This window comes from Abramis brama (assembly GCF_963993115.1).
Source record: "Abramis brama genome assembly, chromosome: 5".
In the NCBI taxonomy this organism is placed as follows: domain Eukaryota; kingdom Metazoa; phylum Chordata; class Actinopteri; order Cypriniformes; family Leuciscidae; genus Abramis; species Abramis brama.
Genome location: NC_139967.1, coordinates 21,081,192 through 21,093,918, shown reverse-complemented (window position 1 = coordinate 21,093,918; position 12,727 = coordinate 21,081,192). Strand labels below are relative to the sequence as shown.

The following is a 12,727-nucleotide window of genomic DNA, read 5'->3' as shown; positions in this document are numbered from 1 at the left end:
ACAGTAATTGTGATGTCAGCGGAAGTTTCGGGAAATGTGGAGAAAGAGGTCCGTCACTTAATACAGACCGTCGACGTTGCGTACTGGCGTGTGAAGGGGTAAAATAAACATTAAATATATAGATTTACATAGTTCTGTGAATTCATGCCGCCGGGTAAGAATTTTAGGAGGAAGAAAGAGGATTCATCCGACGAGGAAGACGATGAGACGAAAGCCGTGGTCAGGTAACGTTAGATATGTTTATCACATTCAGGCCAAATACACCAAATTTTGCCATAATAGCAAAGAGTACAACCGAACTACAGAAAAGCAGTTATTCACGTGTCAGAATTATTCAGATGTTACATGCAGATGCCTTTTTATAAACAATATATAATGTAAATATTTTTAAATATGTTACATTTAAATTTGTTTCCAAGGTCCAAACTGGATGAAGCCAAGGAGCTTCAAAGTCTACGAAAAAGGCAGCATGGAGTGAGGTTGGTCAAGATGTCTAGTCAATCTTAAACGTTTTCACAAGTCTTATTTTTGTACAGTGTTTAATTTCTTATTTTTGTATACAAAATCATTTTCAATTATGCTCAATTATTTTAGGAATAATATATGCTACGTTGTATTCCTCCAGCATTGCAACGTTACTTGTAGGAGAGAAGCTTCCTTTGGATGCTGAGCTTGAGGTATGTTTTTATTTATTTTATTTTAGTCAAACTACATTTTGTAGTACAATGAAGGTCTTGTAGTGTTTTAGTTTGTGTATCTAATAACTAATGAACAAATAATTTATGCTTTGTGCGTTAGGACGACCCATTTAAACTGAAGACGGGAGGTGTTGTTGACATGAAGAAAGTTAAAGACAGAAACCGAGACATGTAAGTGTTATGATATCATGTTCGCTTTTCATTTAAAGTTGATGTTTTTGTATTTTACAACTTAAATAATTAACTTTTCCTCCACTATAGGACAGCTGATGAAAACGACCTGAATCTTGGTACATCCTTTTCTGCAGAGACTAACAGACGAGATGAAGATGCAGACATGTAAGTTCGGTGCAGAGAATGTGTGTGGGCAAAACATCTGCATTCAAGTTTCTGCATGATGATCTTTCTTCAATGGTGTTTTTGCCTCAGTTTATGTTTACATCTTCTCTCTCCTTGTATGTGATTTCATTCAGGATGAAGTACATTGAGACTGAGTTAAAGAAAAAGAAAGGCATGGTGGAGGCAGAGGTGCAGAAGGTGAAGGTGAAGAATCCAGAGGATCTCCTGTACGAGCTTCCAGAGAGCATCCGTGTCAATTCTGCCAAAAAGACAGAGGAGATGTTGTCCAATCAGATGCTGAGTGGAATTCCAGAGGTGGACCTGGGGATAGAGTAAGTAAAGACCAAAACTAATTCAGACGTTTTCCATTGATAGCTTCAGATATTTTTCTCTGTAGTCTGGCTAATTAGACCTACCTAGCTATGGATGCCAACTCCAAAACCCTCTTTTTTTTCAATCCTTTTAAGTGCGAAGATAAAGAACATCATCAGCACAGAAGATGCCAAAGCAAAGCTGCTTGCTGAGCAGAGGAATAAGAAGAAAGACAACGGGACCTCCTTTGTTCCCACTAACATTGCTGTGAATTACGTCCAGCATAATCGCTGTAAGTGTACACATATACTACCGTACCTACGAAAGTTGGGGGTCAGTAAGTTTGTAATGTTTTTGAAGTCTCTTATGTTCACCAAATACTGTAAAACAGTACTGTGAAATATTATTACAATTTAAAATAGCTGTTTTCTATTTTAATCATTTAAAATGTCATTTATTTCTGATTTTCAGCAGCCATTACTCGTCTTCAGTGGCACACGATCCTTCAGAAATCATTGTTGATTTGCTGCTCTAGAAACTTTTCTTATTAGCAATGTTGACAGCAGTTGTGCTACTTAATTTTTTTATATATTTTTTTTTTCTCCAGGATTCCTATATGAATCGAAATTACAAAACATTTTATTTTAAATTGAATTTTTTGAATATTGAATATTTGAAACATTTCCTGTCCTTCCCTAAAGGAGAAATGTTAAGTCATTTTCTGTTCTTCTCTCAAGTCTATCACGAGGATGTGAACGCTCCCCAGAGAAGAGCCCACAGAGAAGAGCCCAAAGCCAGGCCGCTACGAGTAGGAGACACTGAGAATCCGGCACCTGAGCGTAAGATCAGGATGACAACCTATTTTGCTTAATTGACAGATTGAATTGCATTTAATGAATTTAGGTTGATGTTTGTTTTTTTGTTTGTTTTTGTTCTCCAGCCTCACCACCCAACTTCCGCAAGAGACCGAATAACGAGAAGGCCACAGATGACTACCACTATGAGAAATTCAAGAAGATGAACCGACGATATTAATCCTCCACCTTTGTTATAGTCAACTAGATGTACACTTTTTTCCTCTCTGTAAACTGAGTGATGTAAATATTTTTTACCGGTAAAAATTTCCCCATAGCTTACAATCAAACATTTTACAATAAAACTTTCCCCAAAACATTGATCGTTTTTGCAAACTTTTTAAAAGTAGAACATTTTGGTTTAATAGTTATGTACTGTGCAACATGTTAATGTTATGCGTTTCAGTCTGTGTTGCAACAAAATTGCTTGATCACTATATTACTTAAACCTAATTTTTTATTATTAAAAGTTATTTTTATTCTACAGAATTTCCTAATGAAATAAAAGTACAATTTTAATCTCTATTACAGTTTTTGCTTGGAAGTCTTGTAACAACCTAAAATGGAAAGATCACCATAAAGTATCACAGCAATACAATTTTATATATATTTATTACATGGCTTGGTTGAATTCCAATGTAGAATGCGGTCTGTTATTTCTTGATAACACACCGTTGCCATGAAAAACAGAGCGTTGCTATGGACGCGGAACTGACTATTTTCTTTAGCGGAAGCAATATAATCGTTTTTAAATCAATATTTTGTGTCAAATTATTTATTTATTTTGTAGGTAGCCATGTAATAAGCGGGATAATGTATAGCGAGGCGGTTGTTATAGCGAATAACAAACCCCTTCAGGCTTATTCATTCCCGTTCAGCCTGTCGGGGTTGTTATTCGCTATAACAACCGCCTCGCTATACATTATCCCTTACATATATAATTATGTGTGTGTGATTAAAATAACAAAGAACACTTCCTTGGCAGTTATGAAGAGCATTACAGCATGTTTACAAAGAAGTCTTATTTTCTATTAGCATAAAAAAACACCACTTCCATTAAACAAGTTTAATTACAGAATCATTTTAATTCTTTTTTTTTTTTTTTTGCAGAACAATAATGAAAATAATGTATAGAATAGTTGCATTATTACTCAAACTAAAGGCATTAAATGTAACCAATAAACAGATCGAAAGAAAAACACTTTATTATACCACCGTTACCCAGAACTAAGTTACCCAGCTTCAATACTGAAATACTATTTATAAGAAATGTTCTCAGTATTAATTCAGTGTCATTTTTGCAGAAAAAAAATCTCATCAATTCAAGTAGTTCTCTAGATTTGCAGTCTACAGCTGGAGGTTTTAGATGGGGCTTATTAAGATGGAAAGTTTCTTGGCTGTGTAATCTAACTGGTCCATGAAGGAAGCCGCCAGTATTTCACGACTGCTCACTAGTGCTGCTGCCGTGCATGGACTCCTGGGTCCCCAAATGGTCTGAATCCTCTGGGTTGGCATGTGAAAGGTCAGAGGTCGTCTCGGGGGACCCCCAACTGTCCCGCCGATGAAAGGCCTCACAAAGTGGCAACTCAACACCATCCCACTGTCCACAGCTAGAAACGTTATACACACACGTTACACACAAGCACACAAACTAGCATTTCTACTGTCCACTTCTGCCTAAAAACACACTCAGTAAACAATCAGGAGTATATATGAATAATGAACATTCCCAAAGGACACATACACAGACAAACTCACAAAACATGAAAGAACTGGGAAAGGAAGCCCAAGCAGGAAAAGGAAGTTGTGAAAAGCATTATTCAGGATTGCCACTAACTTATTGATTGGAAACGTGTGGTCACATGATGTCCTTTGAGTTTTGGTCTGTCAGATCACATTACTCTTCTGTTTGCTGTGTTTCTGTGCATTGAACAGATGTGTGTAGAGTTTAATAATAGAATTGCTTAATAGATGAAAAGCGAAAGGCTGTAAGCAGTAGAGAATTTAGACTATGAATTCAACAGACAGAGGCAGGACATAAATTCCAAATCGGAGACGAGCAAATAATAGATCGGACACTAAATGCGCTCTCGTTTCTATCTGGTTTATTTATGGAATTTAAAATGGTTTGTGGAAAAACTGACAAATAATCTGATACATTTTAAACAGGCACTTATGTGACCAACACTGTTTCTACTAAATACGTCACCACAAAGAAACAGTATAGTGCGATTTTAAACCACTGAGGAAAACAAATGCTTTTTAAAATGATAAATATTACATTTTGAAATTGACATATGCCACTGAAAGCTAAAATATTTTGCCAGTTGCACAATATTCAATTAATTTAACAGAAAAAGAAAAAAAATGGCATTTATGAATTCTCAGGAAAAAAAAAAACCCAAATTGTTTCTTGATCTTAACCATTTTCTTCCAGTAATACTTAAAGCACCCTATATTTTTTTTAATTCTAAAGTCTGTGAATTTGGAAGCTCATCCAACATTGTGTCCAATCAAATATCAAATGACATTAAAATTAAAAACTATTTCAATTATGAAATAATTTCCATTATAACCCAAAGAAATGTTCTCTTCACATATAACTATTAATGGTTACAATGTTTGCGCTTCAAAGAATGTATCTAAAATCTTTAAATAGCAATAAAGATCCAGATTTATCCTATACTAATCTCTATAAAAAATGTATCTGACCAGCACCATTAATAAAAGTAAATACACATCCTGATTCCTGATTGCAAAATGAAGTAAATCTTCTAAAACATAATTGATTAAGGCACCCGGAGGGGAAATATTTACATACACTTATATATGTATAACAGAAGGGTTTCTTGTACAAAACCAGTTATATGGAAAGTGCTTTATAATGTCTTTGGTGTGACTGCAATATGGATGGATATGACAATATGGATATATGGATTTTACTATATTAGAAGCATAGCAGAAACAGATATGATGATGTCTGGCTTGTTATAAACATGACAAGTGGAATAAAACCAAAAGGTCTACAGTATCTAAATTGTAAGTGAGTCTTACTACATGACTGAGGTGTGTGAGAGGAGAATACACTCTTTCATTAGCTATAGGCTTACCTGCAAGAACGAACACTCTTATTAAGGCACAATGGTACGATATGAATGTGTGTATGTGTATGGAGGACCAAACTAGCAAGATGTAATAAAACAAATACGGCAAACCAACAAGGTTAGCGCATATTATAAAATGATCAATGGTTGGAGCCAATAATTGGTTGTGCAAGTAAATGAAAAATATCTTTACAGACATATTAATGCCTGGCTCCATAAATCACCCTGTGTATGTTCTTATGATGTACATATGCATTACGTTTGTAAGCAATGGAAGGCAGCGGTAACTGCACACGTTTGGGATCACTGGTCTATTTGTACCTGGAGGAGTAATACTCTTCCTCGAGCTCATACAGGTCGATGGCAATCTCATCACGCAGGGAGATGAGCTTCTTGTCGCACTCTTCCTGCAGCGTGCGCAGCTGCTGGTTGCGGAGACTGATGGCCTCGTTGACAGAGGGGAAGTCATTTAGGATGAGGAACTGCTTCAGGTCCGAGACAAGCTTCATGAGAGACTCTCCTGCACGTACCTAAAACACAAACACACTGAAGGTATAGTACACACAAAAAGGAAAATTCTGTTTTCAATTACTCACCCTCATGTTATCACAAACCCATGAAACTTTCATTCATCTTCAGAACACAAAATGAAGATATTTTTAATGAAATCTGAGAGATTTATGTCCCTTCATTTATATGACTCTTTATATGACGAACAGATTTAATTTAGGCTTTTATTCACATATATACAGTACATTGATCAGCGAACGCACATACAGCAAATCAAATATGGTATACGGAAGCTTGACACGCAAGAACCAATGATTTTTCTTCTCGCGTGTAACGCAAGTACAACTGAGATTCGGTTTACCATATATGAGTGCCCTATGTATGTATCTGCTGATCAATGTTTCTTTATGAACATTTTGAAACGTCAAAGTTTTGGGCGATTAGACTTTCAATGGAGGGACAGAAATCTCACAGATTATTTTTTTTAAATCCTTATGTGTTTGAAGATGAACGAAAGTCTTATGGATTTGGAATGACGCAAGCGTGAGTAATTGATGACAGAATTTTCATTTTGGGGTGAACTGTCCTTTTAAATGTGTTAACTGGTATCTGAGGTGTCTGTTTATCACTGTAGATCTTACAATGTTGGCGGCTCGCACATGCATTTCATAGTGGTCCTGCTCAGCTTGTGTCGCCCTGAAAACCTGAGTCTCATCTTCCACCTGATTGATGAGATAACCAGATTATTGTTTTGGAGCTAAATCATATCAATATGAATGTCATCCAGCACAATGCATGCATGCTAACATACCTTGGCGGTTTTGATTATTTCTGTAAAATTGTCTAGAATTGACCTGATGTCATCTTTAAGTCTCTTGTTGTAGTTCTGCAGTAGAGTCTCTTTGCTTTGCGGGAGGACTCTCTGTGAGGTCATCTCTGCACTTTTCGGGTCACTCTCTACTTAGTAAGGATCTGAAACAAAACTTTATTAGAATTGCAATTCATTTTCACATTTTTCATCATTTTATATGATATTGTGCTCTCAGAAATTATGAACAAAATTTGAAAGTATGTTCTAATTTTTAGCCCTTAATAATACTGGTTATTACATGTTTAATACAGTTTATACTGTATAGCTTAGTCGTTAGTAATATCCATATGTAGTCAGTTTTTACATTTCATACTGTACACTTGTAAATTCTGGTTTAACGTTCTTATCTGCATAATTAAGATATCAATGGACAAATAGCCTATGTGCTCGTGATGGCGACGCAACTTCATTTAATAACAGCTCGTCCATCTGTGAAAATGTCTATTCTGGCTATTTTAAGAAACACATAAAAGTGGAACCAAGAGTACTGTCTCTATTCTTCAACACAGTTAACGTTAGATTAATGCATTTGCGAATGTCTCCATTCGAGATTTATTTTTTTTCACTCAAACGCTGTAACTTAACAGCGCGTAAATATTTCTGCGACTGTACATCTCGCATTAATAATTAATGAGTTAAGAACAGTGTAGGTACTATAGCTTAAATATATAAAATCGCTACTTACACCGGCAAGCATTCTTCTAATATCGCTTTCTTCTTCTTTTGGTGTTTTATTGCGGTTGGCAAACCAGCTTATGGTGCAGAGTCCGCCACCTACTGGGATGGAGTGTGAGGCAATGATATCGAAGGAAAAATAATAATATTAAAAGAGGGGGAAAAAGAAAAATCTACCTATATTCTATTATATAACTTTGTTATTTTCAGGAAACTTAGTAAGAGCTTTATAACCTTTATAAGAACTGTTTAGCACATTCTGTAATGTCAGTGAATTTTAATTCCTCTTTTAATTGGAGTCTTTCACTTTCATACGCCCTACAGTTAAGCAGCACATAATCTACTGTTTCTGGAAGTCCACAATAATTACACTGACCGGATTCGTGTTTTTTCTAATATCGCTTCAAATAAACATGAGCTTTTGTTCTGTCGCGTACAGATGATGTCATTACCAATTGTCGCGGTAGTTATATTTCCCACAATCCCCTTCTTCTTCCTTTCCGTCTGAACCAACATGGTGAGTGTCCGATGATTTTGACTTGGAAGCCTTCACTTCTTAAAATCCTTAAGCATCCTATTTTGTAGGGTGTTGTAGGACTCATAGTAAATCGGTTATGGAAAATAAAGCATCAGCGCTTGCTCTCTGGACGAGAATTGTGATCATTTTAAGTATGTAGATGAAGAATTATGAGAACTTCTATAAGGTGTAGTGTCCGCTTTATGTCAGCTAGACGACTCGAGATGTGGCGCATTTAGACCATAAGCATTTAATTGTCCAAAGTTTTAAAACGGTTAAAATATATATATTTTTAATAAAAAATGTATTATTACGAGTAATTCAATAATGGACTCGAACTCTAATGCTAATATGTTAGCGTATTGATTTGTAGGCCAAAAATGAATCGGATCGGCCCGCTGGTGTTTCTTAAACACATGCGTTGTTGTAGTTTACAGTATTACACGCCCGTTTGTTAATTAATAATTTGCCAATTATGATTAATGAAAATGCAGTTTTGGGTAAGCGTTTATATCTGCAATGCTAAATTGTGTGAGCAATTAAGTTGCTAAGACGCATGTCACAACATTGGGTTTTTTTTGTTGCTTTTGCTGTGATGACTTGAATTTCTTCACCTGAACATTGTGTAGAACTCATCTTTTAAACTGAGCAAGAGCTGTAAAGTGCTGTTTCTGCTGAATGTAATGCTGTTTGTGGACTCAAATTAAGTAATGTTGTGTCTCTTCATAGCCTAAGGGGAAGAAGGCTAAGGGGAAGAAGGTGGCACCAGCCCCTTCAGTGGCCAAGAAGCATGAGGCCAAGAAAGTCGTGAACCCCCTGTTTGAGAAGAGGCCTAAGAACTTTGGCATTGGTGAGTAACTGGACCGCTGCTGAGATTTGAGTTCACACAGTTGTTTGAAGTGTGTGACAGTCAAATAAGTGCAGATGATGTAATGAATATTTGCTATCTTAACAGTAATGCTGACAATCTCCCACCAAGATCGCTGATGCACAAATGTCTGGATATCAATAGACAATTTGTTTTGCCATTTATTGCAAATGAAAGTCATGCGCTTTAATCTTCAGGTCAGGACATCCAGCCGAAGCGTGATCTGACCCGATTTGTGAAATGGCCACGTTATGTCCGGCTACAGAGGCAGCGGGCTATTCTCTACAAGCGTCTGAAGGTTCCCCCTGCGATCAACCAGTTCACCCAGGCTCTGGACCGGCAGACCGGTGAGTCTCTTTTGACATTCTGATGCTGTCTGTACAACAATGCATGTAGAGGCCGACGATCGTGGATTTTGCCGATACAAAAATGGAAAATGTGCTGGTAAGATTAGTTTTTAATCTGTAATGTGAAGGAAAATTTCTGCTTAATGTAAAAGTGCTTTACTAGAAAATTAACAATGAATTAACCCTGATAATATAAATAATTCACAATATAATTAAAGGGATAGTTCACCCAAAAATTTAAATTCTGTCATTTACTTGCCCTCATGCTGTTCCAAACCTGTAAGATTTATTTATCTTCAAAACACAAATGAAGGTCTCAATGAAATCTGAGAGATTTCTGTTCCTCCATTGACGGTCTATGCAACGACCACTTTCAAGCCCCAGAAAGGTAGTAAAGACATCATTAAATTAATCCATGTGCCTCCAGTGGTTTAACCTCAATTTTATGAAGCAACGAGAGTCCTTTTGTTTGCTCAAAGCACAATTCACTACTTTTAGAAAATATTAATCTCAGACACGTTCACAAGAGCATCACATGCATGTCAATGTGAGAGCAGATGTTGTGTGAACGCGCATTGGAGATTAATATTTTGTAGATAAAGTGGTGTGAAAAAGGTTTGCGCAAACAGCACTCGCTTCGCTTGATAGAATTGAGAGCAAACCACTAAAGTCACAAGGATTACTTCAATGATGCCTTTATAGCCTTTATAGCTAGTTTATGGAAGGTAGTTGTTGTATAGGCTGGCAAAGGCGGGACAGAACAATCTCAAATTTGTGTTCTGAAGATGTACGAAAGTCTTACGGGTTTGGAACAACAAGAGGGACGACAATTTGGAACTTTTTTATTTTTGTTGAACTATCCATTTTAATGTAACTTTCAAGTCTCATTGTATATCTCAGAGGGAATTCAACCAATTTTTTTTTATAACAAAGAACCAATAGTTCCACCAGTTAATCAGTAAAAACATTGATCGTCCTCTAAATGTTTTATTAGACTTGTGGCATTTTACTTTTTGTGGATGTGCAGATGATGTGAAGAATATTTGCTATCTGAAAAGTTGATGACAGTTTCCACCAAGATCACTGATGCACTGTTATATAATGCTGCCTAGGAATTGTACTTTAAAATTAGTGTTGGCTTAAATTTGTCCTAAATTGTAAGCTTAGAGGGACCTGGCATTGATGCAAGAATTATGATTGCTGAAAAACTAAACTGGCTTTTACATTTACACTTAAAACTGTTTAAATGTAACTTTCTGTAGCTACCCAGCTGTTCAAGCTGGCCCACAAGTACAGGCCAGAGACCAAGCAGGAGAAGAAACAGAGACTGCTGGCTCGTGCTGAACAGAAGGCTGCTGGAAAGGGAGACGTGCCCACCAAGAGGCCACCAGTCCTCCGTGCAGGTGGGTCTTTTTAAGTGTCTCTTCCTTCAAGACACTGAAAGGTACAATCTTTTCCTGAGTTATGAGTTAGTCATTTGTACATGGCATCCATCAGTTGTTCTCAACCTTTTTGACTTCAAGGCCTCCCTTTGTCCAGTGCTAGTTGTATATCATCTTTTTGTCTCGTTATTTCTCAGGTGTGAACACAGTGACCACACTAGTGGAGAGCAAGAAGGCACAGCTGGTCGTTATTGCACACGATGTGGATCCCATTGAGGTGTGTTTCTCTCTTTTTGTACAGAATGGACATCTTGTCATAAATTGTTGTGGTTGTCTGCAATGATGTCTTGAATTTCTTCACCTGAATTCAAAATGAAGATTAAAAATACGAGCTTTTTAACCCTGAGCAACAACCACTCAATGTCTCTCAGGAGCATTTCTGTAACGATTCTTTTCAGAATTGTTTTGGCTTCTGGTTTGATTTGTATGTGTGGGGATTGTCGATTCTTAATTGGTTTAATTTGTCATCTGTAGCTGGTGGTGTTCTTGCCTGCTCTGTGCCGTAAGATGGGTGTCCCATACTGCATTGTCAAGGGCAAGGCCAGACTGGGCAGACTTGTGCACAGAAAGACCTGCACTTCTGTTGCCTTCACACAGACCAACCCGTGAGTAACAAACACATTCATGTTTGACTTTCCTGTGCTGCACATCCTATGGCTATGATGTCTGAATTTCTTCAACTGAACAACCATGTGGTTTCAAAGAGCTTTTTAACCCTGAGCAAAATGATTTGCAGTTTCACACTAATTTGGGCATTATGGACACTACACCTTTGTGGTTAATGTTTTGTTTTTGTCCTTCTCCCCCACTCTTTAGTGAAGACAAAGCAGCTCTTGCTAAACTGGTGGAAGCTATCAAGACCAACTACAATGACAGATACGAGGAGGTCAGTTTGTTTCCTGCTGTGGTTGCAATTGCTGAAACAAATACACTACACTTATTTTCAATTAACTTATTTGACTTTGTATAACCAAATTGCTTTCTGCTAACTGATTTCTGAGTCTAATATTTATTTCTCCCATTTCAATTCTCTCTTCAGATCCGTCGTCACTGGGGAGGCAATGTCCTGGGTTCCAAGTCAACTGCTCGCATTGCTAAAATCGAGAAGGCAAAGGCCAAGGAGCTGGCTACTAAACTGGGTTGAGTTCCCAACTTGTTTAATAAATAAAAATGTTCACACAAGTATCTTGAGTTTGACTTGTTCTTTTTAAACTTTCAATATTTAATTTTTTACATCTTAGTCGATACATTCAACTGAATGATTTCAGGTACTATTTATACAAATTTGTATAACCTTTATACAAATCTCTAAAAATGTTTTATTTAAATTAAACCATCTCATAGAGCTGGGTTTCAACCATAGACTAAAAAATAGGTTTCAGTGTTTATACTCAAGGGCATCCCATTAATGTCCATAAATAACCCTCTGGTGCTCTTTGATTATCTTCGACTGTATTTTTACTTTATCAGAATGGTACAAAACTTGATAAAGGTTATGTGAACAAAAAATCATGGACATGATTAAGAAGGTTATTCTGAAAGTCACTAGTACTGCATTGGAAATGAATGGGAATCTAAATTTCATCTAGTGGAAGCTTTTGGTACTGTGCAAACAATCTTGCTCAAAGATCATTCTTTGAAATATCAAGCTCAAATTTGAAACGCAACTAGTTTAGATCTATGGCTTGATTTTTCTTGCAGTTTGAGTAAAATGTGTTTTGGATGGTATATTTCATTAAATAGTATTGTGAATTTTTCATAAATGTAAAATTCTATAACCTTAAGTTCACTTAAAAAAAATAAAAAATAAAATCACTTCAGGAATATTCTGCCAAGTGTCATCTTCAAAAAGAGACTTTAACAAACTTAAGTCTGTGCTCCAAAGCATTTAAAATTCACAAGTTTAAGTTGGAACTTAGGTTTATGCTCAAAGTGAATAAATGGATTATAACTGCTGCATGCATATAATTTTGTACAGTAAAATCCCCTAAAAATACAAAACAGTAAATTTTTTTTTGACTGCCACATGAAGAGCACCAGAAGGTTAAATGTCCTTATTGGCTAACATAATATCTGTGTTCCGACTCGAACAGTGTATGACATCAAAGTACCACAAGAGCAGTTGCATACCTATTTACTCCAGAATTCCTGCTGGAAACACTTGTTTTCAAACTTTTTATTAATAGAAAC

The 12,727-nt window shown here is 36.4% G+C and overlaps 3 protein-coding genes across 6 annotated transcripts; 2 read left to right on the top strand and 1 right to left on the bottom strand.

Annotated features, from left to right (window-relative positions):
- The first annotated feature begins 29 nt into the window (after positions 1–29).
- On the top strand, positions 30–2,728 carry cUnh9orf78 (chromosome Un C9orf78 homolog). Its single transcript, XM_084115822.1, has 9 exons — positions 30–224; positions 420–479; positions 626–677; positions 799–869; positions 960–1,037; positions 1,172–1,369; positions 1,505–1,641; positions 2,087–2,188; positions 2,290–2,728. The coding sequence occupies exons 1-9, from the start codon at positions 145–147 to the stop codon at positions 2,382–2,384; spliced, it is 873 nt and encodes a 290-aa protein (XP_083971948.1). The 5' UTR covers positions 30–144; the 3' UTR covers positions 2,385–2,728.
- Positions 2,729–3,264: 536 nt separating this feature from the next.
- On the bottom strand, positions 3,265–7,442 carry med22 (mediator complex subunit 22). 4 transcript variants are annotated; one of them, XM_084115823.1, is made up of 5 exons: positions 7,374–7,442; positions 6,629–6,789; positions 6,459–6,539; positions 5,629–5,837; positions 3,265–3,813 (listed from the first exon to the last, which is right to left on the bottom strand). In XM_084115823.1, exons 2-5 carry the CDS (start codon positions 6,749–6,751, stop codon positions 3,642–3,644), a joined length of 585 nt encoding a protein of 194 aa, XP_083971949.1. In that variant the 5' UTR covers positions 6,752–6,789; positions 7,374–7,442; the 3' UTR covers positions 3,265–3,641. The 4 variants fall into 4 exon arrangements, with proteins under 4 accessions (XP_083971949.1, XP_083971950.1, XP_083971951.1 ...); XM_084115824.1 differs by having other exon boundaries at positions 3,310–3,813; positions 6,629–6,800; positions 7,374–7,431; XM_084115825.1 differs by lacking the exon at positions 3,265–3,813 and having other exon boundaries at positions 4,292–5,837.
- A 356-nt stretch (positions 7,443–7,798) lies between these two features.
- On the top strand, positions 7,799–11,719 carry rpl7a (ribosomal protein L7a). Its single transcript, XM_084113661.1, has 8 exons — positions 7,799–7,880; positions 8,610–8,730; positions 8,946–9,095; positions 10,358–10,498; positions 10,675–10,754; positions 11,012–11,142; positions 11,354–11,423; positions 11,577–11,719. Exons 1-8 carry the CDS (start codon positions 7,878–7,880, stop codon positions 11,679–11,681), a joined length of 801 nt encoding a protein of 266 aa, XP_083969787.1. The 5' UTR covers positions 7,799–7,877; the 3' UTR covers positions 11,682–11,719.
- Positions 11,720–12,727: the final 1,008 nt, after the last annotated feature.